At 50.5% G+C, this 21,058-nt stretch overlaps 1 protein-coding gene across 5 annotated transcripts in view; it reads left to right on the forward strand.

Annotated features, from left to right (window-relative positions):
* The window catches only part of NHSL2 (NHS like 2), a 149,816-nt gene extending 137,136 nt beyond the window's left edge, over window positions 1–12,680 (forward strand). For 3 of the 5 annotated variants that reach the window (XM_029067383.2, XM_029067379.2, XM_029067380.2), the window contains exons 5-8: window positions 1,277–1,408; window positions 2,562–4,877; window positions 6,469–6,601; window positions 9,687–12,680. In XM_029067383.2, the coding sequence (XP_028923216.1) occupies window positions 1,277–1,408; window positions 2,562–4,877; window positions 6,469–6,601; window positions 9,687–10,017 (2,912 nt within the window). In that variant the 3' untranslated portion in view covers window positions 10,018–12,680. The remainder of the gene's footprint in view (window positions 1–1,276; window positions 1,409–2,561; window positions 4,878–6,468; window positions 6,602–9,686) is intronic. The other 2 variants (XM_029067381.2, XM_029067385.2) reach the window with 2 other exon arrangements.
* The last annotated feature ends 8,378 nt before the right edge of the window (window positions 12,681–21,058 follow it).

The following is a 21,058-nucleotide window of genomic DNA, read 5'->3' on the forward strand; positions in this document are numbered from 1 at the left end:
ACTATGTGCAAAGCACTGTTGTAAGAGCTGGGTGGATACAAGGTGATCAGGTTGTCCCATGTGGGGCTCACAGTTTTAATCCCCATTTTACAGATGAAGTAACTGAGGCACCGAGAATTGAAGTGACTTGCCCCAGGTCATACAACAGACATGTGGCGGAGCCAGGATTAGAACCCAGGTCCTCTGACTCCCTGGCCTGTGCTCTTTCCACTGGGCCACACTGCTTCTCACGCTGTTGAGTGTGGATCCAGGCCTGACAGGGAAGCTAAAGGCAAGCAGGCGCGGAGTCGCCTTTGGTTTAAATGCTGTCCCTTGAGGTGGGAGGAAATGGGACTCTCTGGTTCCCCCTGACAGGCCGTGGCTTCTTACCTTGTTAAGATGACCACGGAGGTAGGAGGGTGAGAGGTAAAACTGACTTCACAAGGTCGGCGGCTCTGTCTGAAAGGGGGAAGAGATCTACCGTCCAAGAGATTTCTCTTGCAGGTGTCGTCCTTTGTACTTGAAGCCGCGTGGAAAGATCACCGCCCTGGGAGTCAGAGGACCCGGGTTCTGATCCCGGGTTCTAATCCTAAAACCTTGGGAAAGTCACTTTACTTCTCTGTACCTCAGTTATCTCATCTATAAAATAATAATAACGATGATGGTGGTGATCGTTAAGCGCTTACTAGGTGCCGAGCACTGACCTAAGCCCTGGGATAGATATGAAGTAATGAGTTTGTCCCACTTGGGACTCACAGTTCTTAATCCCCATTTTCCAGATGAGGCAACTGAGGCACAGAGAAGTGAAGTGACTTGCCCAAGGTCACATGGCAGATAAGTGGCGGAGTCGGCATTAGAACCCACGTCCTCTGATTCCCAAGCCCGGGCTCTTGCCACTAGGCCACACGGGCATTAAGAGTGGGAGCCCCGTGTGGGATCTGGACTTGGTCCAACTCGATTAGGTTGTATCTACCCCAGTGCTTAACAGATACTATTGAAAAACAAAAAGATGACATGGCTAATGATGGGATTCACCTCTGAGGATGTACGAGACTGAAATCCCAGTCCTGACTTGGTAGTTTCTCACTCTTCAAGGGCTACCAGGCACTGGGGTGATGAGAGTGTGGCCAGAAACGCTGAGAGGCAGAGACAGAACAAGTGCTAACACCTTCCCCGAGTACCACCTCATGCTCTTAACCCATCGCCACCACCATCTCCCGCCATCCGCTCCCATTTGATCTCCATTCAGACTTGAAAAGAAACCGGGATGAATCCCGTGTGTTTATTTTGGCTACAGGACAGCAGTTTGATAAACATGCCAGTTCGCGCCACTCCCTGTTTAACACAGAGACGGCCATGAACCCCAAGTCCACCTTGAGACGGAGACGGACCATTATCGGATTTCCTAGCCTTTCTCTGCGAGACCAAGGTGACGACACCATCGCCGACCCCCTCCCTGCCCCTCACCCCGCTCCTGCTGTGAGAGGGTCTGGCTGTGGGGGACAGCCACGGAACCCTTGTGAGATGGTCTCCGGAGATGGGCCATTGGCGGTCTTGGAGGGGTCGGTAGGACACTTACCGGAAATGATAAAGCGGCAGATGGCCTCCAAACCCGATCGCGAGAAGTCCACCAGAAACCTCAGGGGGCCTTTCCCTTCAAATGGTGTCAACCTAGGGTCCGTGGATTTCCAATCCCAAATACCGGAGGAAGCAAAGTTTCCTCTGTGAAAAGAACACGATTTGGATTTAAAATGTGAAGGGCTTTCTTTCTTTACCGGGACAGCTGATTTATTTTTTCCTCGAACGAATGTTTAAATGACATAATACACTATCATAAAATCGTTACTGAATTAGAGGCACCTCTCTCATGGAGACGAATAAGTTTAACGCCTTTGTTTTGGGTTGGAGAGAAATGATTCCCTCTACCCTCTTTTCACTTTCTCTTTTCAAATACGTTTTTTGAAAGTATTTATTTAAATATTTCACAAAATTATCGGGTCCTGGAAAAATGTAGGACTCGTTATGCGTCGTTGTCTGTTTTCAGCGTAAGTGGTGGGTCCCTATCTTTTTACATGAGAAAGAGTCATTGTATGCTGCTTTAAAACTTTCAAACTGCCACCAAACTCTTAGAGAAGTAACCTTGGTGCCCGGATCTGAGCAGCGGAGTCGTACAGTTCTCTCTGTCTTGTTTCTGAACTTTTGATCTCATCCTCAGAGACAAGACATCCTCGTTTTCAAGTCTTTTAGTTTCAGACTCCTTGTGAAAATGCTGCAAAAGCCCCTAATTTAATCTACCGGGTGACAGCGTTCCAGAGAATGAAGCAATCACTTAAACCTCCTAGAAAAACCTTGCGGGGAATGTGGGCCTTGGGATGTTTTCTTGTCCTCTGGTACTGGGTGGCCCAAGTCCCTTGGTATCGCTAAAACCGATGGGTCCCTTTCTTCCAGCTTGGGCTGGCCGGCGGACGAGAAGCTGTTCGACCGGAGCCCCGGAGCCCCGAACCCGGGGCTACGGCTCTGCCGGGCCGGCAGGGAACTCCAGGCTCCGGGAGCTAACGTCCCCCTTCCCTTTCCTCCTCCAGGTCATAGCAACGGCCCCGCGTCCCATCATCCACACTCCCCCGTCGTGGACTCTGCCTCGCGTAATTGGGCTCCGGAGGCGGGGAAAGGAAGAAACTCATGCGGTCAGACTTGTCCCTCCAGGTCTCTCCCTCCGGCTCTGAGAAAGACGCTCAGTGACCTCGGGGATAGCATCCAGACCTGCTGCGGCCCCAGCTCCCCCAGCATGGAGAGCGTGCTCTACAACGTGCCGGCCTCCTGCAACGGACCGAAGGACTCTACGTTCTCCCCACCTTGGCAGGGCGGTTCCTTCAACCACCCGACCCCTTCCAGCCCCGGCCGGGGCCTCCCGGGTAGCGGAGAGGCCCAGTGCTCCTCGCCGTGCGACCCTCGGCTCTCTCCGTCCGCCAACGTGCTCCCGCCAGTGGACTGCGACGGGCCGGGTTCCTTTTTCGACGCTCAGGATGACCGGGCGAGGAGCGGAGGGTCGGCCCCTTGCCCGGCCTCTCCCCTTGCGAGGGGCCGCGAGCCCGAGGGCCCCAAACTGGGCCCCCCGCCTGGAAGCGCCCCGGGAGCACCGGACCCGTCGAGGCCGGAGCCGGAGCCGAGCGCCTGTAGATTCCGGGAGCGGTCGCTGTCGGTGTCGGCGTGCTCGGGGGACGCGGGCGGTGGAGATGACCGGAGGAGCAGCGAGAACTCGGCCCTGAGCTACCCCGAGGCCGGTTCGGACGGCAGCGCCAGCACGGACAACGTCTCCGCGCTGGGCCCCGAGCGGGAGGCCCAGCTCAGCCGGAGGAGGTCCAAGAGCATCTCCCTCAAGAAGGCCAAAAAGAAACCTTCGCCGCCGACGCGTAGCGTCTCCCTGGTGAAAGACGAGCCGGCCCCGTCCAAGGACCAGAGGCCCCGGAGCCTTTGCATCCCCCTAGACCACCCCCACCCCCACCGAGGGCATCATTTCCTCCCCTCAGATGCCCAGGGCCACTCCCCTGCAGCCCTCTCGCCCAGAGACCCCGAGGGCTCCCACTTCTCTCCCCACTGGTACCTCTCGGACTGGAAGGCCTCTGATCCCTACCGGTCCCTGTCGAGTTCCAGCACGGCTACGGGGACCACCGTTTTGGAGTGCGCGCCGGCCCGGGGGAGCTCCGAATCGCTGACCTCCCCTTCCACGTCCCGCGCCACCACTCCCTCCCAGCTGTCCGCCGAGGCGGAGGCCCGGGGGCCGTCTTCCCCGGGGAGGCCGACGGGTCTGATGTCGCCGTCCAGCGGCTACTCCAGCCAGTCGGAGACGCCGACACCCACCGTGCCCACGTCCTCGATCCCGGGCCACCCGTCCCACCCGGGGGGCGGCGGGGGGGCCCGGACACGTCCGAAGATCCCAGAGAGGAAATCGTCCCTGCCCCCGACCTCCCCGATGGAGCGGAGTCCCAAGTCGCTGTTGACCTTTGACCTCTCGCCGATCCCCCCGGCCCACCCGGACCCGTCGGGGGTGAAGGTCACCTTTCGGGGCAAGACCAGGGTGAGCCGGCACCACTCGGACTCGACCTTCGGGGCCAAGCTGGCCCAGAAGGCCGGCCCCAACCAGCCCGTCATGCCCGTGGTCACTCAGTCTGACCTGCGCTCGGTCCGCCTGCGCTCCTTCGGCAGGTCCGAGCCCGAAGACGGCAGCGCGGCCAGCCCGGACCCGTCCGAGGAGCCCACGGTGGAAGGCTTCGCCCTCCCCGAGAAGAAGGTGAAGCCTCCCGTGGCGGAGAAGCCTCCCGTGGCCAAGAGGCCCCCCGGCCTGGCTCACAAGCCCCCTCCGGTCCCCGAGGAGTCCCCGTGGGCCTCTCCCACCTCCCCGCGGACCCCCGGCCAGGTCGCCGGGCAGGAGAGGCCTTCCCCTCAGGACATCTACACGGTCGTGCGGAAGCCAAAGTCCCCCTCGTCCCCGGACGGCAAGGGCCCGGCCGAGTCGCCTTCGCCTTCGTCGGCCACCCTGTCCCCTCCCTCCGGCTCTCCTGGCACGTTCTTCCCGGGGCCTGGCGGGCGGGAAGATGAGCCGGGCCCCAAGGGGAGACCCTTGCCCGACAGGATCAACCTCCAGAGCGTGGGAGAGGCCGAGAAGAGGAGGAGTAAGATCCCCCCACCGGTCCCCAAAAAGCCCAGCGTCCTTTACCTGCCGGCCGTCCCTTCTCCCGCCTGGCCCGGGGCGGCGGACCCACGGCTGACTCCCAGTCCCATCATCACCCTGAACCGGGATGCCGGCTCCTCCCCGGGCAGCGACGACGTCCCTTCACCCGGTGGTAAGGGGGAGAGTTCAGTCCCACGGGATGGCAGCGGAGAAGGACCCGGCCTCCCAGGTGAGCCGGAGAGCCTCCCTCCATCATCGCTGCTTTAAAGAACGCCTGTAATAATAATAATTGTGTATTTTTTAAACGCTTACTATGTGATAGGCACCGTACCGACATAAGCCAATCGGCTTGGACTCCGCTTCTGTCCCACGGGGGGCTCACGGTCCCAAACCCCATTTTACAGATGAGGGAACTGAGGCACGGGAGAGTGAAGTGATTTGCCTAAGGTCACGCAGTAGACAAGGGGCAGAGCTGGGATGGAACCCATGACCTTCTGACTCCCGGGCCCGTGCTCTAGCATCAGGCCACGCCGCTTCTTCTCATCACACCCATTTCTCCTCCACCCAAATTCCAAGCCCCACCACCCCGATGGGAGCCGATGCCAGAAATTCCCTCGGTGGGAATCCGGCCTCCCTCTCCAGCCCTCCTCTCAACTCGGGTAAACAAAAACGACAGGAAAGCTGATTTTACCCTGCATCTTTTCAAATTCAAGAAGTCAGATCTGGGGTTTATTAAACTTAAGTATGCCCTAGGTTGAGTTTTTAGTTAGAGAGATGGGGGTTACACAACGCAGTCAGCTCCCGGAGATCTTTTATAAAAAACAGGAGATAGAGGTTTTAATGGGAAAAATGTGCTTATGATCATATTTTTTACATAGAGGATTTTAATTTTGCCTACCTTTCTTTTCTGCCGTACATAAAGAAAAAGATGTGAGCCTCTCACACTCTACCGGTGGTGAGTGAAAGTTAATGGGCATGGAGGCAGGGCTCGAGACCGTTGTGTTTACTTCCAGACTCCAGAACAGTTGAGTAAGAGAACCGAGAGAACTTTAGAAGACACCAATGAAAATGATGATTAAGGACTTGAGAAATAAACCCTAGGAGGAATTATCATTATCCTTATTGTAGTATTTATCGAGTGCTTATGGTAAACACAAACACAGTGCTGAGCGCTCAGATCTGCGTCAGATCAGACACAGTCCCTGTCCCACATGGGACTCTCAGTCGAAAGAGGGTAGGAGAGCAAGGATTTAATCCGCATTTTACAGATGAGAAAACTGAGGCACAGAGCAGTTAACTGACTTCCTCACGGACTCAAAGCAGGCAAGTGGAGGAACTGGGATTAGAATCCAGGGCTCCTGATGCTCAGCCCCGTGTTTTTCACTGACCAAGTAGGGATGTTAACGATTACTTTGACCAAGAGTTTTGCTGTGATCTTCTGATGCTGGGTACTTTGTCTCCCCCAGACTGTGTCCAGGATAGAGTCTTCATCTTAGTCTTTGCACGTTTGGCTGGTGAAAAGAGCCTGAGCTTGGGAATTAGAGGACCTGGGTTTTAATTCCAGCTCTTCCACCTGTCTGTTTTGTGACCTTGGGCAAGTCGCTTCACTTCTCTGGGCCTCAGTTACCTCATCTGCAAAAAGGGAATTAAGACTGTGAGCCCCACATGTGACATGGATTGGGTCCAACCTGATTATCTGGTATCTTCCCCAGTGCTTAGCACAGGGCCTGGCACATAGTAAGCGCTTAACAAATACCATTTTTTGAAAAAAGTGATTCGGAGGGGCTATGACAATCTCTGCTTTCGTCTCCTACGTCCAGGAGCTCCCTCGGAGCTGACTGCTGAGGAGAAAACTTTTGCCAGCGACAAAACAGCCGAATCTATAGCTGAAGATGATGATGAAGTATTTTTGACGTCCCGCACGACGGAAGACTTATTTACGGTTATTCACAGGTATGACGAGATTTTGTCAATGGTTTTGTTCATCGTTAATCAGTCCCTGGTATTTATCGATGGCTTACTGTGGGCAGAGCACCATACTAAGTGTTTGAAGAAGTACTATAAGCTCCCTCTAGATGGTAAATTAGCTGTGGAGAGGGAATGTGTCTGTTGATTGTTGCAGTGTACTCTCCCAAGTGTTTTATACAGTGCTCAGCGAACAGTAAGTGCTCAGTAAATATGACTGAGAGTAGAGCTGATAGACATGATCTCTGTCTTTAAGGATCTTGCCTCCCTTTTTTTATCTACTCAACTGCCACTCCTTAAGTCAACTGTAAGAGGCACGGAGAGTCAAATTCATAATTCTAATGGTGAGAGGTCCTGCTTGGTGCCTTTTTCTCTCCCACCTATTCTAGTTCGCCGTCATTGCAGGCAGACATTAGATATAATAATAATGGTACTTGTTAAGCACTTACTATAGGCCAAGCACTGTTCTGAGCACTGGGGTACTGGGGTAGATCAAAGAGCCCGGGCTTGGGAGTCAGAGGTCATGGGTTCGAATCCCGGCTCCGCCACTTGTCAGCTTTGTGACTGTGGGCAAGTCACTTAACTTCTCTGGGCCTCGGTGACCTCATCTGTGAAATGGGGATTAAAACTGAGCCCCACGTGGGACAGCCTGATGACCCTGTATCTACCCCAGCGCTTAGAACAGTGCTCTGCACATAGGAAGCGCTTAACAATTACCAGCATTATTATAAACGTTAGTCTCTGTCCCACACACTCTTAATCCCCAAATGAGGTAATTGAGGCCTAGAGAAGTTAAGTGACTCACCCGAGATCGCACAGCAGACACGGGGTAGATCAGGGATTAGAACCCAGGTCCTTCTGATTCCCAGGCCTGTGCTCTATCCACCAGGCCAGACTGCTTCCCTTATAAACAGTCCCAGGGCAGGAGTGCCTGCGAGCCCCATGCGAGTTCTGATTATCGGGTATCACAGCGCTTGGTACAGCACTTAGTGGTTGATACATGGTAAATGCTTAACAAATATTATTATTATTACGCCTATTGCCTGAGAATTCACACTTAAATTTGAGCACACTGGGGACTTTGGAAATGTGTGTGTATGTGTCTGTGTGTAGGTAACTTTGGTGTCTCTGTCTCAACATACAAGAGATAGAGAAGCAGTGTGGCTTAGCGGAAAGAGCACGGGCTTGGGAGTCCGAGGTCGTGGGAGCTCATCCTGGTTCTGCCACTTGTCAGCTGTATGGCTTTGGACGAGTCACTTTACTTCTCTGTGCCTCAGTCACCTCATCCGTAAAATGGGGATGAAGACTGTGAGCCCCTTGTGGGAAGCAGCATGGGGAAGCAGCATGGCTCAGTGGAAAGAGTCTGGGCTTTGGAGTCAGGGGTCATGGGTTCGACTCCCGGCTCTGCCACTTGTCAGCTGAGTGACTGTGGGCGAGTCCCTTACCTTCTCTGGGCCTCGGTGACCTCATCTGTAAAATGGGGATTAACTGTGAGCCTCACGAGGGACGACCTGATGACCTTGTATCTCCCCCAGCGCTTAGAACAGTGCTCTGCACGTAGTAAGCGCTTGACAAATACCAACATTATTATTATTATTGTTATTATGTGGGACAGGAACTGTGCCCAACCCGATGATCTTGTTTCTCCCCCAGAACTTAGTACAGTAACCGGCACATAATAAGTGCCTTACAAATACCATTAAAAAAAGGAAAGCTCATTTTCTAGTCTACTACATATTTTCAAATTAAGTCAAATCTAGGTTTCATTAAAACTAAGAATTCCTTACGTAGCACTTTAAATTAGTGAGATGGCAATTACCCAACACATCAACTCTAGGAGATCTTTATAAATAATAGGAGTTAGAGGCATTAATGGGAAAATTAATCAGGGAAGGCCTTCTGGAGGGGGTGTGATTTCAAAAGCTCACTGGCAAGAGCCCGGGCTGGGGAGTCGGAGGTCATGGGTTCGAAATCTGCCTCTACCCCTTGTCAGCTGGGTGACTGTGGGCAAGTCACTTCACTTCTCTGGGCCTCAGTGACCTCATCTGCAAAATGGGGATTAACTGTGAGCCTCACGTGGGACGACCTGATGGCCCTGTATCTACCCCAGCGCTTAGAACAGCGCTCTGCACATAGTAAGCGCTTAACAAATACCAACATTACCTTGAAGGTAGGAAGACCAGTGTCCTGCCTGGGGGGTTTGGAGGGCAGTGGGGTTGAGGGGAAGGTTTCCAGGCAGAGGAGGGCATGAGTAAGAGATCATTCAGTCGGATTTCATTGACTCGTATTTATTGAGCTCATCCTGTGTGCAGAGCACTGTACTAAACATTTGGGAAAGTACTCTGCCACTTGTCAGCTGTGTGACTGTGGGCAGGTCACTTCACTTCTCTGTGCCTCAGTTCCCTCCTCTGTAAAATGGGGATGAAGACTGAGCCACACGTGGGACAACCTGATGACCCTGTATCTACCCCAGCGCTCGGCACATAGTAAGCGCTTAACAAATACCAACGTTATTATTATTACAATACAGCAATAAAGAGAGACAGTCTCTGCCCACAACAAGCTCACACTCTGGGGGGCGGGTTCGTGAAAGGTGGGATAGATGGGGAATGATGCTTGAGGAACCCCTCCCCCGACAGGTGCCAAATAATAAGAATAATAATTAGGATACTTGTTAATAATAATAATAACAGTTCTGGTATTTTTTAAGCGCGCGCTTACTATGTGCCAGGCACTGTACTAAGTGCTGGGTGGATATAGGCAAATCGGGTTGCTTACTTTGTGCCAAGCACTGTTCTAAGCTCTGAGGGAGATACAAATTAATCAGGTTGGACACAGTCCCTGTCCCACCTGGGCCTCCTTCTCTTAATCCCCACATTACAGATGAGGGAACTGAGGCCCAGAGAAGTGAAGTGACTTGCCTAAGGTCACACAGCAGACAAGTGGCAGAGCCGGGATCAGAACCCAGGTCCTTCTGACTCCCAGGCCCGTGCTCTCTCCGCTAAGCCATATCATCTTGCACTTCCACATCCTCCATCAATGCAAGTTCTTCTTTCTTACATTGCTTCTTTAGGTCCAAAAGGAAGTTGCTTGGGTGGAAGGAGCCCAGCGACGCCTTTGGCAGCGGCAGACAGAGCTCCCCTTCCCCCGTGAAGACCACCGCCGGCTCTCCGACCGGCGAGGCCCCCGCTGCCGTGGGGTCCGGCTGCGGCGGTCCCACCAAACCGTCCAGCAGGAACGAAGACTTCAAGGCCCTCCTGCAAAAGAAAGGGAGCAAGCCGAGCCTGGGGTCCCGCCCTTCCGCCGCGGAACTGCTCAAGACCACCAACCCGCTGGCACGGAGAGTTATAACCGAGTTTGCCGTGGATCTGGACGGTACGGATCCTCCCAAGAGCCAGCCCTGACGGCGTGGAATTCGGCTGCTCGGAAAGAAGGGCTTCAGGAAGGATCGGCAGAAAGAACGGAATGGCAACGACCGGCGGTGGGATGGTGATCGCTTCTGGGCCGGGTGGACGAGGTCGCCTCGTCCGGAGCTGAGGCGGACGGAAGCTCCCGTCCCCTTCAGGCACGCGGCAGCTTCGTTCGCCCACTTCTCTCGGTTAACCGCCGGGAATCCTCCTCTGGTTTTGATTTTGTCACTGACGGAGCGCACTGAATCCAAGTCCCCTAAACCGAGTGGCCATTTTGGAGGCCGGCGGCCCAGACCTCGTTTCCGGCGGGGCCGGTTCTAGCCGGGGACGGGGACGGGGCCGAGAGCGGTTGGGGGGCTGGGAGGAAGGGTCGTGAGGCCTACGGCCTCGGGACGATTCTGCTGAGCCTTCCGGCTGGTTCGCGCACCTGCCCCGGCGCTTTGCCAGCAAGGCCTCGCCGCCCCCTGCTCGGCACAGGGCCACGGAGAGGGCCCGCCTCCTCTTTCGGCCGCAGTTTGAATCTTCCCCCCGGGGAAACGGGTTTGGAGATGTCGAACTACTTCAGCATGTGGTACTTTTGATGGCTTTTTAAAATCAAAACGTGGGATGTTGCTCTTTCCTTCCACTTTGTATCCCTTTTTGTTTGTTTTCTAAACGGAGATCAGGGTGAAGAGTTCAAGCAAATCTTCTGACCGTCTTGTGCCAGGGGATTGCTGTGGGAGAGCTGAGCTCAAGCAGAGTTCACACAGAACTGCCCAAGGGAACTCGGGGGGCCGGGTCTGGGAGGCTCCTGCTGGTTACTCTCTCCGCCAAAATCCAGCTTATCCGCTGGTTCCGCCCCTGAAAATGCTGCATTTTCGAGACGTCTTTCTGCTCTTGTTCGGGAGAACAGTGGGCCTTAATCCTTTCCACTGGGGGACCGCCCTCTTGCCCCGTTATCAGCCCAACGAACAGGAAAGCCAGGCAGGACTTCCATGCTACGGAGAAGGGGGGAGCGGTAGGGTTAGCTCGCCTCATTTAACCTGGATGGAGGAAGGGAAAGGTACCACAGGTACCAGCTTCCTGCGGGTGACGGGCTCTTGGCCTGAACTCCCAGCTTGCTCATCGCAGGACGCGGGCAAGATTTAAGATTTCCGGTCAGAGCTGAAAAGACCCTAAAAGGTGGCTTCGCGCCCGGTTAGCTCTTGGAAGCCTGTCCAGGCCCCCACCCAAATTCCCGCCCCCTTTTCCTCTCTGCAATCAGAATCAAAACCTTTGGAGGGAGAGGGGACTGGGGGAAAGGATAAATCTCCCAGAATACTCAGTGACCGTCAAGCTTCCAAAACAGCCTCAAGGCAAAGGGAGGATATGCAGGGGCAGAAATCCGAGGCCCAGTCTGGCCTGAGTAAAGACCTCCAGGGCCGGACCACTATCCGGCCAGACAGCGAGCAGATCCTGACCTAGCTTGCGGGCGGCAGGACAAGAGTCGCCCATGATCGGTTGTCCCAGCAACCATCCAGAGACCCCCCCCCCCAACTTGTGCTGCGAGCCACGGTCCGTCTCTCCCCCTCCCCACCCCGATCTGTTTGCATCTAACCAGCCTCGTGCAGGTATCTTATGGCTGGGCTTCCCTCCACATTTCCCTGCAATCCCTAGGAAACTTAACGAGAAGGTAACTTACAGGGAGCCAGGGGAAGAAGGATGTAATGAAAGAAGAGGTAATCTGACTTTTAGCCGCCATTCACTTCTTACTGGGTTAAGGGGATTCCATTTGGCAAACGATAGGGAAAGGTAAATTAAGGCGGTTTGTTTCAAGTAAAGACCAAGGGTTCTTTGAAAAAAAAAAAAACCCACAGACCTATGGGTCTTTTTTTTTTATCATTCTGGTCCTATTGCCTACTCAAATATGTAACCTAAGGGAGGAAAGAAAGACCGTGTATAAATGAAATTTGCAGATAACCCCCAAATCTCATTTTAGCCACTACAATACTTTCACTTTCCTTTTTCCCTCTTTCACCTTTCCTTGCTCACCTGTATAAGCAGTTCTGAAAAGAAATAAAACTGCCCGATTTAAATTTCAAATCTGTATCTTTGGGGGTGTTAAATAAGCCGTGGAAACGGGCAAAGGCCGAACCCAAGGGGAAGAAAGAAAAGCCAAGAAACAGAATAACCCATAGGCTGGCTAACTCATTTCTGAATAATCAATATGGAGATGGAAATGAGGCTAAATGAAATTCCTCGTGGAATTTTGAACACTGAAAATGTTCCTGAGCGCCTCTAAATTCACAGTTCCGCCCTGCAGATAAACCTACCGACTAGAGAGGGACCAAGCCGGAGAGCAATCTGGATTTTGGCATAATTTGTGGTAATAAATAATGTCTTAACCAGAGTCGAAAGAAGAAGGGAGTGAGAATCAAGTATGATACTGCCACTGTTAAGGAGACCTTAGAACCCGAATTGATCAGGGAAGACCTGAAAATTCATGGTTCTTCATTTTTTTTTTTTTTTTGGTTCCCATCCTAAATATAGACTCGGGCAGTCAGGTATTGAGGGCAGTGAATGTGTGTTTTATTGTTGTGTTGAACTTTCCCAAGCGCTTAGTACAGAGCCCTGCAAACGGTAAGTGCTGAATAAATATGATTGATCGATTGAATGGAAATAAAGAAGGATGAAGGGAGTGTGGACTCAGGTCATGCAATGGCTCATGGGGGTGGTAATCCTAAAGGGTAACTGGAAATGCTCACAAAAAAATCAACATTTCCTTCGGCGCATGTTCAGAGTTCTCTAGGGTGATAGAGTAGATTGTAAATTCCTTGTGGGCAGGGGTTTTTTCTGTCAGTCAGTCATATTTACTGAGCACTTACTGTGTGCAGAGCACTGTACTGAGCACTTGGGAGAGTACACTAGAACTGGTACACATTCCCTGCCCACAACGAGCTCACAGCTTTGTCCAGCAGCTCTGTTGAAGTGTACTTTTCCAAATACTTAGTACGGTGCGGTGCACACAGTAAGGGCTCAATAAATACCACTGATTGACTGACAGCTCCCCAGATCCCCTAAGGGGTCTAAACCACTGCAAATTCCATCCCTCAAGCATTCTGGGTCCAGTTAGATTGCCAAATACTTGGCCATTCTGATTCTAGAGGGTCGGCGTGCTCCAGGAAGGAGTGAAAATTAGTTTTGGTCATCTCGAATCTAACCCCAACCCTACTGAAATGGCAAATGGTGAAGTGGGCTGCAAACCCCATTACCCCAAAGTGAACATAGTTGTGGCAAAAATAGCCAACTTATTTTATTTTTAAAACTCTAACAAGGTCGAGGGCAGGAAAATAGAATTTCAAAGTTAAGGGGAAAAAATAGTTAGGCTAATGATAAAAGTGCCTTTTAAGTAATTACACACACCAGGAAAGTTTCCCCGGCTCCTCTCCCACTCGCGACTAAAAGTAGCAAAAATGGAGCCTGAGTTCAGGTCCTTGATCCAAGGATATCTTTATAACGATGCTCTTGGTAATGGCATTCTGGAGGGAGCCAGGGTTCTAAAGCAGGCTTGGCGTCCGTCTCACGTCCCTGGTGACTTTTGTGAGGCGGAGCTGGGGTAGCATCCAGTCCAACTGCCTTCCCTCCCCGGCCCGTACGAACGTTGAGCTGAACCCACCAGCGAGGAGCTACCTGAAGACCACCCACCTCTCCGACCGATGGAGGTTATTGGGGCTTCCGCCGAAAGGCAGATTCCCAGACCCAGAGGAAGAGCAGACCCCTTTCCAAAGATCTGTACACTAAGCTCTCAGCCCACTTGTAAGCGCTCCCTCCCATGAAGCATTTTAGCGAGAAACTAGAGCAATGAAGTTGGTCGAACAGAGCTCGGCTGTCTTATAGTGGAGCACGAGGCCCGTATTTTTGAGTGGGACTAAACTGTCTGTACAAATTTAAGGTCATTAGTAAAACGTCAAGCTTCAAGTAAACAGCTTCGTGCATGCTGTACTCTTAATTCTTTTCCAAACTTGACTAGAGTGTCATATTTAGCTGTCACAGACGCAGAAGTTAAGTTGCATGGTATACTGTTTCACCCCTGCAGTTCCCTCTTCTGAAAAAAGAAGTTGATTCTTTCATTGGGAAGCACTCTTAAGGATCCTCTCTGGTTTCTCTACATCCTTTTTAAAATGCGGGGTCCAAACTGGTCATGGCACTCTCTTGTAAGAGTCTGGTCAATGCCAGGTAGAAAAGAAGGTATTTCCATTCTGACTCTTGCATGCTGTATTCCTAAATGTACATCCCAGCGGCGGGCTGGCTTTTAAAATATTAGTACTCCATGCTGGTTCCCATTCAGCTTGTGGGGGCACTGTGTCCCAGAGTGTCCCTTTGAACATCATTCCGATTTTCCTGGATCCGTTCTCTATATATCAAAGTCACTTTGGGTTTTTATTCTGGTCTCCTGAAGGATTTTAGCCGCTTTGCTCAATATAAGTGTTATTTGCCAACTCGATGATTCTACTCAAATCCTTCAGTGGGGATTTGATCCGGTTCTAGGACTGGTCCCTGGAGAAGACAATTTGATGCATCCCCCAGGAGGAGGGCAAACCACGGATAGTCACCTTTTGAGGGTGACCTGCCCTCCACCCTTATCTTGTGGAGGAGGATGTCGTGGGAGACAATCAGAGACCATTCACAAGCCCAAGTAGATTACAACTCTTCTCCCCTGTCTGCATCGTCTGTCACTACCATAGGAGGAAATTCAATTGATCTGGGACAATTTTTGCTCTTCCCAAAGCCTTTTCGGTGCTTCGCGGTACCTTGTACTCAATTAAGGTAGCTGCCAATTGACTGTTTCCTAATTGGTTCTTGTACCTCCCCAGAATTACCAACCCATTTCAACTCACTCTTTGTAAAAACCATTCACCATAGTTGCCCATTCCCAATCCTCAGGGAGATCCCCTGTCCTTGACGACATCTCAAAAACACTGGCTAGTGGCTCTGAGGTGATGTCTTCTCGTTCTCGGGCATTCCCGTTGGCTCTTTAGAGTTCTGGATTTCCCAATGCGGTGCCTAGTTGCCGTTCTTATGCACTGGCACGGTTAACCCCTGCCTGCCGAAGGCCCTGCTTAAAGAACATCCTCAGTTTTCTTTCCCATCTTGCCCTCCTTGCCAATCTCCTTTTCTGAATTCTCCATCTTGCAATCAAGCCTACTTCTGTCCGTAAAATCCTAAGTATGATCGTCCTGTGGTCCTTTCTACTAAGGTTTTAAGTAAACCAGTTTTCCTCTGTTATTAAGACACCAATAAGAGATATCTGCCATAGGTGATTAATTGGACTCTGAGGAAATTTTGCTCAAATGATGATCAGTTGCTTCTTAAGATGCAGCATGGTCCAGTGGATCGACCACAGGCCCGGGAGTCGGAAGGATCTGGGTTTTAATTCCGGCTCCGCCTCATGTCTGCAGTGTGACCTTGAGCAAGTCACTTCACTTCTCTGGGTTTGAGCAAGTCACTTCACTTCTCTGGGCCCCAGGTACCTCATCAGTAAAATGGAGATTAAGACTGTGAGCCCCATGTGGGACAGGGACTTTGACCAACCCAATTTGCTTGTACCCACACCAGTGCTTTGTAATTATTATTATGGTACTTGTTACGCTCTTACTATGTGCCAAGCGCTGTTCTAAGTGCTGGGCAGACCTGGCACATAGTAAGCATTTAACAAATACCACAGTTATTATTATAATTAATTGGTTTTTTTCTCAGGGCTTAGAGTAGTTAGAGATTCCCTCGCAACTGGATCCTGACCAAAGGCCATTTTGGTAAGTGAACCAAGAAAAAGGCAGCCCCCACCACATTCTCTTGGTTTGGAGCACCATCAGATGACTTCCGTTATTTCCCTTTTTGTTTTCTTTTTTTCCTTTCACTTTGACCCAGAGAGTCTCTGGCTACTGACCTTCCGTTTCCTAGGGTACAAGTGTTTATAACTGATGCCAAAGGCACCATCTCCTCTCTGTTTTGTTTTTTTTTGAACAACCCTCACCCTTCTAGTTCTGCAGTCCAGTGATGTAGGCCGGTTCCACCAGGAGCCCGTTATTCCAGTCACAACTCACCTGTAGCCTGGAACTGAGGTTCCCAATCCCTCTGGCTTCTTTCCTGACACTCTTTGCAGTCGCATATAAACATTCCAGAAAGTCATGGATTTTTACCTTCTGCCTTTCCCCTGTCGTTGTGTCAACTTGGTTCAAATGGTGGCCTGAGCACTATACAAACTCTTCCTCCTTGGTCCTCCCTCCCAGAGCCTTGAGGTTTTGATATGCTCTGTGGAAGCCCAGTCGTTCATTCCCATATGGATGAAAGGCTTGGGAAGGCTGTAGACGAGTCTCATCAAACCCCCGGCGACGTCTTGGATTTTGGCCTTTGGCAGAAAGTTCAGTTTCGGAAGTTCTTGGTTAGGCTCTTCCTCTCGAGAGAGTCATGACTGCCAGCATCCTCCTCTGCTTCTCGGGGCCTGGTGACCGAAATCATCTGGCTTCTGGAGGCTTTGGCTCTTCCTCCTATGCCTTCCTCCTCCCTCTCATCCTAGAGGCTCTGGGAATTGGGCACCGACTCTTGTCGGTGATGAGGACCACCACATCCAAGGGTGTTGGGTGTCATTCCCCACCTCCAAGGGTGACATCTGGCAACTCCACCCTGGACACGGACACCCCCGCCTTGCTTTGTCTAAAACCTCCTCTCGTTTACAAATTTCATTTGAGAGAAAGCAACAGGGAGGGAGGAGCGCATCAAGTATCTGTGGGTAGTAGGACTTTTAAAGAATATATTGTAACGCGTTAGACTCTTTCCTTCCAGGCACGAGCCGATCCAAAAGCGCTTTCTCGTTTTGTTCCCAATCCTGGTCCCCTTTTTTTTGAAGCAACTTTTTCAAGTATATCTTTCAAACGTGTTTTGGGGATGGGTTTTACCTTGGCTCTTCAGGGTGTTTTCATTCTTCTTGTTGCCTCTTAAGGGATATTGGACACATCAAAATGTCTGAGCCTTTCTAGATATCTTTTCTGGTGCTTCTTTGACTTTTGTTCACTTACCTATAATGTTTGGGGGATTTCTGAGTTTTTTAAGTCCCCCCCCCCCACCCCAAGACTGTAAGCTCGTCATGGGCAGGGAACGTGCCTGCTACTTCTGTAGCGTTCTCCCCAGTGCTTAGTAGAGTGCTCTGCACATAGTAAGTGCTCAATACATACCATTGATAGATTGATTTAAATTTTATTTTAAAGAATGGATGTAAATTTAAGGCTGGGCATAAGTGAAATTAAGCTATCTAAATTCCTACATTTGAAGACCATCCCCAAATGGTTTTCTTCTGCCCTTTGCCTTTTATTGCCTTTTATTCAGGTTCCCTTTCCCGAGTCAGGAAAGGAAGCATGTCTACAGCGTTGTGCCCTGGGCAGGGAATGTGTCTGCCAACCCTACTGTAGTGTACTCTCCCAAGTGCTTAGTACAGTGCCCTGCACGTAATAAGCGCTCGATAAATACCGTCGACGTCGATAGACGAAACAGCAAGACAAAGTGAGTACAGAGGACTAGCAAGTCCTACAGATCAACATTAGGATGGGAGATCATTTTTATCAGCACTTTATAATTTAACCTTTACCCAGTGCCGACAATGCACTAAAGAAAAATGAAAAGGAAACTAGTCCAAAAAGTAACCCAGGTATTTGCAGACCAATTTCGTAGGCTGGAAGGCAAAGAGAAGACAGGGTCCCAAAGATGTGCTGTGTGGCCGGAACCAGAAGGCTGATGGACTTCAAGAGGCATCAGACAGCAGGACTCCTCTGGGCTGGGACGTTTCCCCGTGGCATAAGCACTGTTGCAGTAAAGAAATCACAGATGTATTTCTCAGACTTCTTTTTTCTAAAAAAAAAATAAATCCCTAATTGAAATGCTATCAGCGATCGAAATGTATTCTCTCAAATGCTACAGCTGTTTGTGTCTTCTTAAAATAAAATGTTTTTTAAAATAGTGTCTTCGCTGTTTCATCCAAGAGTGTTCACTGAAGCAGGACCATCTCACTGAGGCAAGCACAGAAGTCAGTTATTACTTCTTTGACCCTACAGTAAAAGGGGTTGGCTGGATTTTGCTCCTGCCCTTCCATGGCAGCTAAGTTGATCCGAGCACTTACCATCCCCTTCCTAGCCTACTGCAGCGGGGCTCCGTGGAAAGAGCCTGGGCTTGGGAGTCGTAGGTCATGGGTTTGAATCCCTGCTCTGCCGCTTGCTAGCTGTGTGACTTTGGGCAAGTCACTTAACTTCTCTGTGCCTCAGATACCTCATCTGTAAAACGGGGATTAAGACTGTGAGCCCCACGTGGGACAATCTGATCACCCTGTATCCCCCGGTGCTTAGAACAGTGCTTTGCACATAGTAAGCGCTTAACAAATGCCAACGTTATTATTATTACTGCGTCGGCCTCCTTGCTGGCCTCCCTACCTCACCTCTCTCCCCACTTCGGGTCTTACTTCACTCTCTTGTCCAAATCATTTTTCTTAAAAAAAAAACAAACGTCGTCAGCATCTCTCTGCTCCTCAAGAACCTCTCAAACTACGTCTGCATCCAGTAGAAACTCTTCACCATAGGCTTTATAGCACACAATCACCTTGACCCCTGCTATTTTACCTCACTGATCCCTTCCTGCAGCCAGCCTCCACAATTAGTTCCTCTACCACCAATCTACTCACTGTACCGCAGTCTCCTCTATCTTGTCGCCAAACCCGGGTCCATGTTCTCCTTCTGGCCCGGAACTTCCTCCCACTTAATATGTGACAGATCATCACTCTGCCCACCTTAATAATAATTATTAGTACGGTATTTGTTAAGCACTTGTTATATACAGGTACTGTGCTGGGGTAGATAGAAGATAATAATAATAATGTTGGTATTTGTTAAGCACTTACTCTGTGCAGAGCACTGTTCTAAGCGCTGGGGTAGATACAGGGTAATCAGGTTGCCCCACGAGAAGCTCGCAGTCTTCATCCCCATTTTACAGATGAGGTAACCGAGGCCCAGAGAAGTGAAGGGACTTGCCCACAGTCACCCAGCCGAGAAGTGGCAGAGCTGGGATTCAAACCCATGACCTCTGACTCCCAAGCCCGCGCTCTTTCCACTGAGCCACGCTGCTTCTCAGAAGATAAGTGGGTTGGGCACAGTCGCTGCCTCACTTAAGGCTCACGGTCTTAATGCCCATTTTACAGATGAGGGAACTGACACCCAGAGAAGTTAAGTGACTTGCCCGAGGTTACCCAGCAGATAAGTGAGGTGGAGGCAGGATTAGAACCCACGACCTTCTGATTCCCAGGCCCGTGCTCTATCCACAAGACCGTGCTGCTGCTTCACCTTCAAACCCTTATTAAAATCGCCTCTGCAAGACGTCTTCCTTGACTAAGCCCTCAGTTTCCCTATTCCTTCTCTCTTCTGCGTTGCTTACGTACTTGGATCTGTACCCTTTAAGTGCTGTTATTCATTCATTCATTCATTCAATAGTATTTATTGAGCTCTTACTACGTGCAGACCACTGTACTAAGCGCTTGGAATGTATAAATCGGTAACAGAGACAGTCCCTGCCCTTTCTGCCCTTTATAAATCGGGGGAGACGGACAGACAAGAACAATAGCAATAAATAGAATCAAGGGGATTCACCCCACCTAAGACCCCGGCATTTATATTGTATATATAATATATATATGATATAAATATATATAATATTGTATATATATTTATTGTAATTTATTTCAAGCCTGTCTCCCTCTCTAGACCTTAAGCTCCTCGAGAGCAGGGAAAATGTCTACTGTCTGTTGTTTCGTAGTCTCCAGGAGTGCTTGGAACAGTGTTCTGCACACAGTAAGCACTCGAATACCATTCAAGGAGATATATCCAGCCTGGAAGACCGTAAGCTCTTTATGGGCGGGAAACATGACCACTAATTCTGCTATATTCTCCCAAGCACTTAGTACAGTGCTCTGCACACAGTAAGTGCTCAATAAATACGATTGAATGAATGAATGAATGCATCTCATCCTCCCAGGAGGAAGAGTAACTACCCCAGTCCCAAGCCACATCCCCAACTTGGGTAAATTCTCCATTGTCATTTTCTCAGAACTGCCCAATCTCAACCATATCAAATGAGGTATATTCTTTTATCAGAGGAAACAGCATGGCCTAGGGGTGAGAGCAGGGGCCCGGTAGCCCGGAGACCCGTATTCTAACCTAAACTCCGCCACTGGCCTATGTGACCTTGGACGAGTCACTTAATCTCCCTGGGACTCAGTTTTCTCATCTGTAAAATGAGGATAAATTTGTGACATCCCCCCCGCCAACTAAGACCTTATTAAGTGGATCACTGTGGGCAGGGATTGTCACTGTTTATAATAATAATAATGTTGGTATTTGTTCATTCATTCATTCAATGGTATTTATAGAGTGCTTATTATGTGCAGAGCACTGTAATAAGCGCTTGGAATGGACAATTCAGCAACAGATAGAGACAATCTCTGCCCAATAACGGGCTAAGCGCTTACTATGTGCCAAGCACTGTTCTGAGTGCTGGGGTACATACAAGGTAATCAGGTTGTTCCCACGTAGGGCTCACAGTCTTCATCCCCATTTTCGAGGTGAGGGAACTGAGGCACAGAGGAAGTGAAGTGACTTGCCCAAGGTCACACAGCTGACAGGCAGTGGATCTGGGATTAGAACCCATGACCTCTGACTCCCAAGCCCGGGATCTTTCCACTAAGCCACGCTGTTGTAGTGTACTTTCCCAAGTGCTTAGTACAGTGCTCTGCACACAGTAAGCACTTAATTAATATAAATGGATGGATGGATGGATGGATGGATGGATGGATGGATGAAAGGATGGATGGATGGATGGATGGATGAATGAATGAATGGAGAGAAGCAGCATGGCTCAGTGGAAAGAGCCCGGGTTTGGGAGTCAGAGGTCATGGGTTTGAATCCCGGCTCTGCCACTTGTCGGCTGTGTGACTTTGGGCAAGTCCCTTCACTTCTCTGGGTCTCAGTTACCTCATCTGTAAAAT

This window comes from Ornithorhynchus anatinus, chromosome 6 (assembly GCF_004115215.2).
Source record: "Ornithorhynchus anatinus isolate Pmale09 chromosome 6, mOrnAna1.pri.v4, whole genome shotgun sequence".
NCBI classification, from domain to species: domain Eukaryota; kingdom Metazoa; phylum Chordata; class Mammalia; order Monotremata; family Ornithorhynchidae; genus Ornithorhynchus; species Ornithorhynchus anatinus.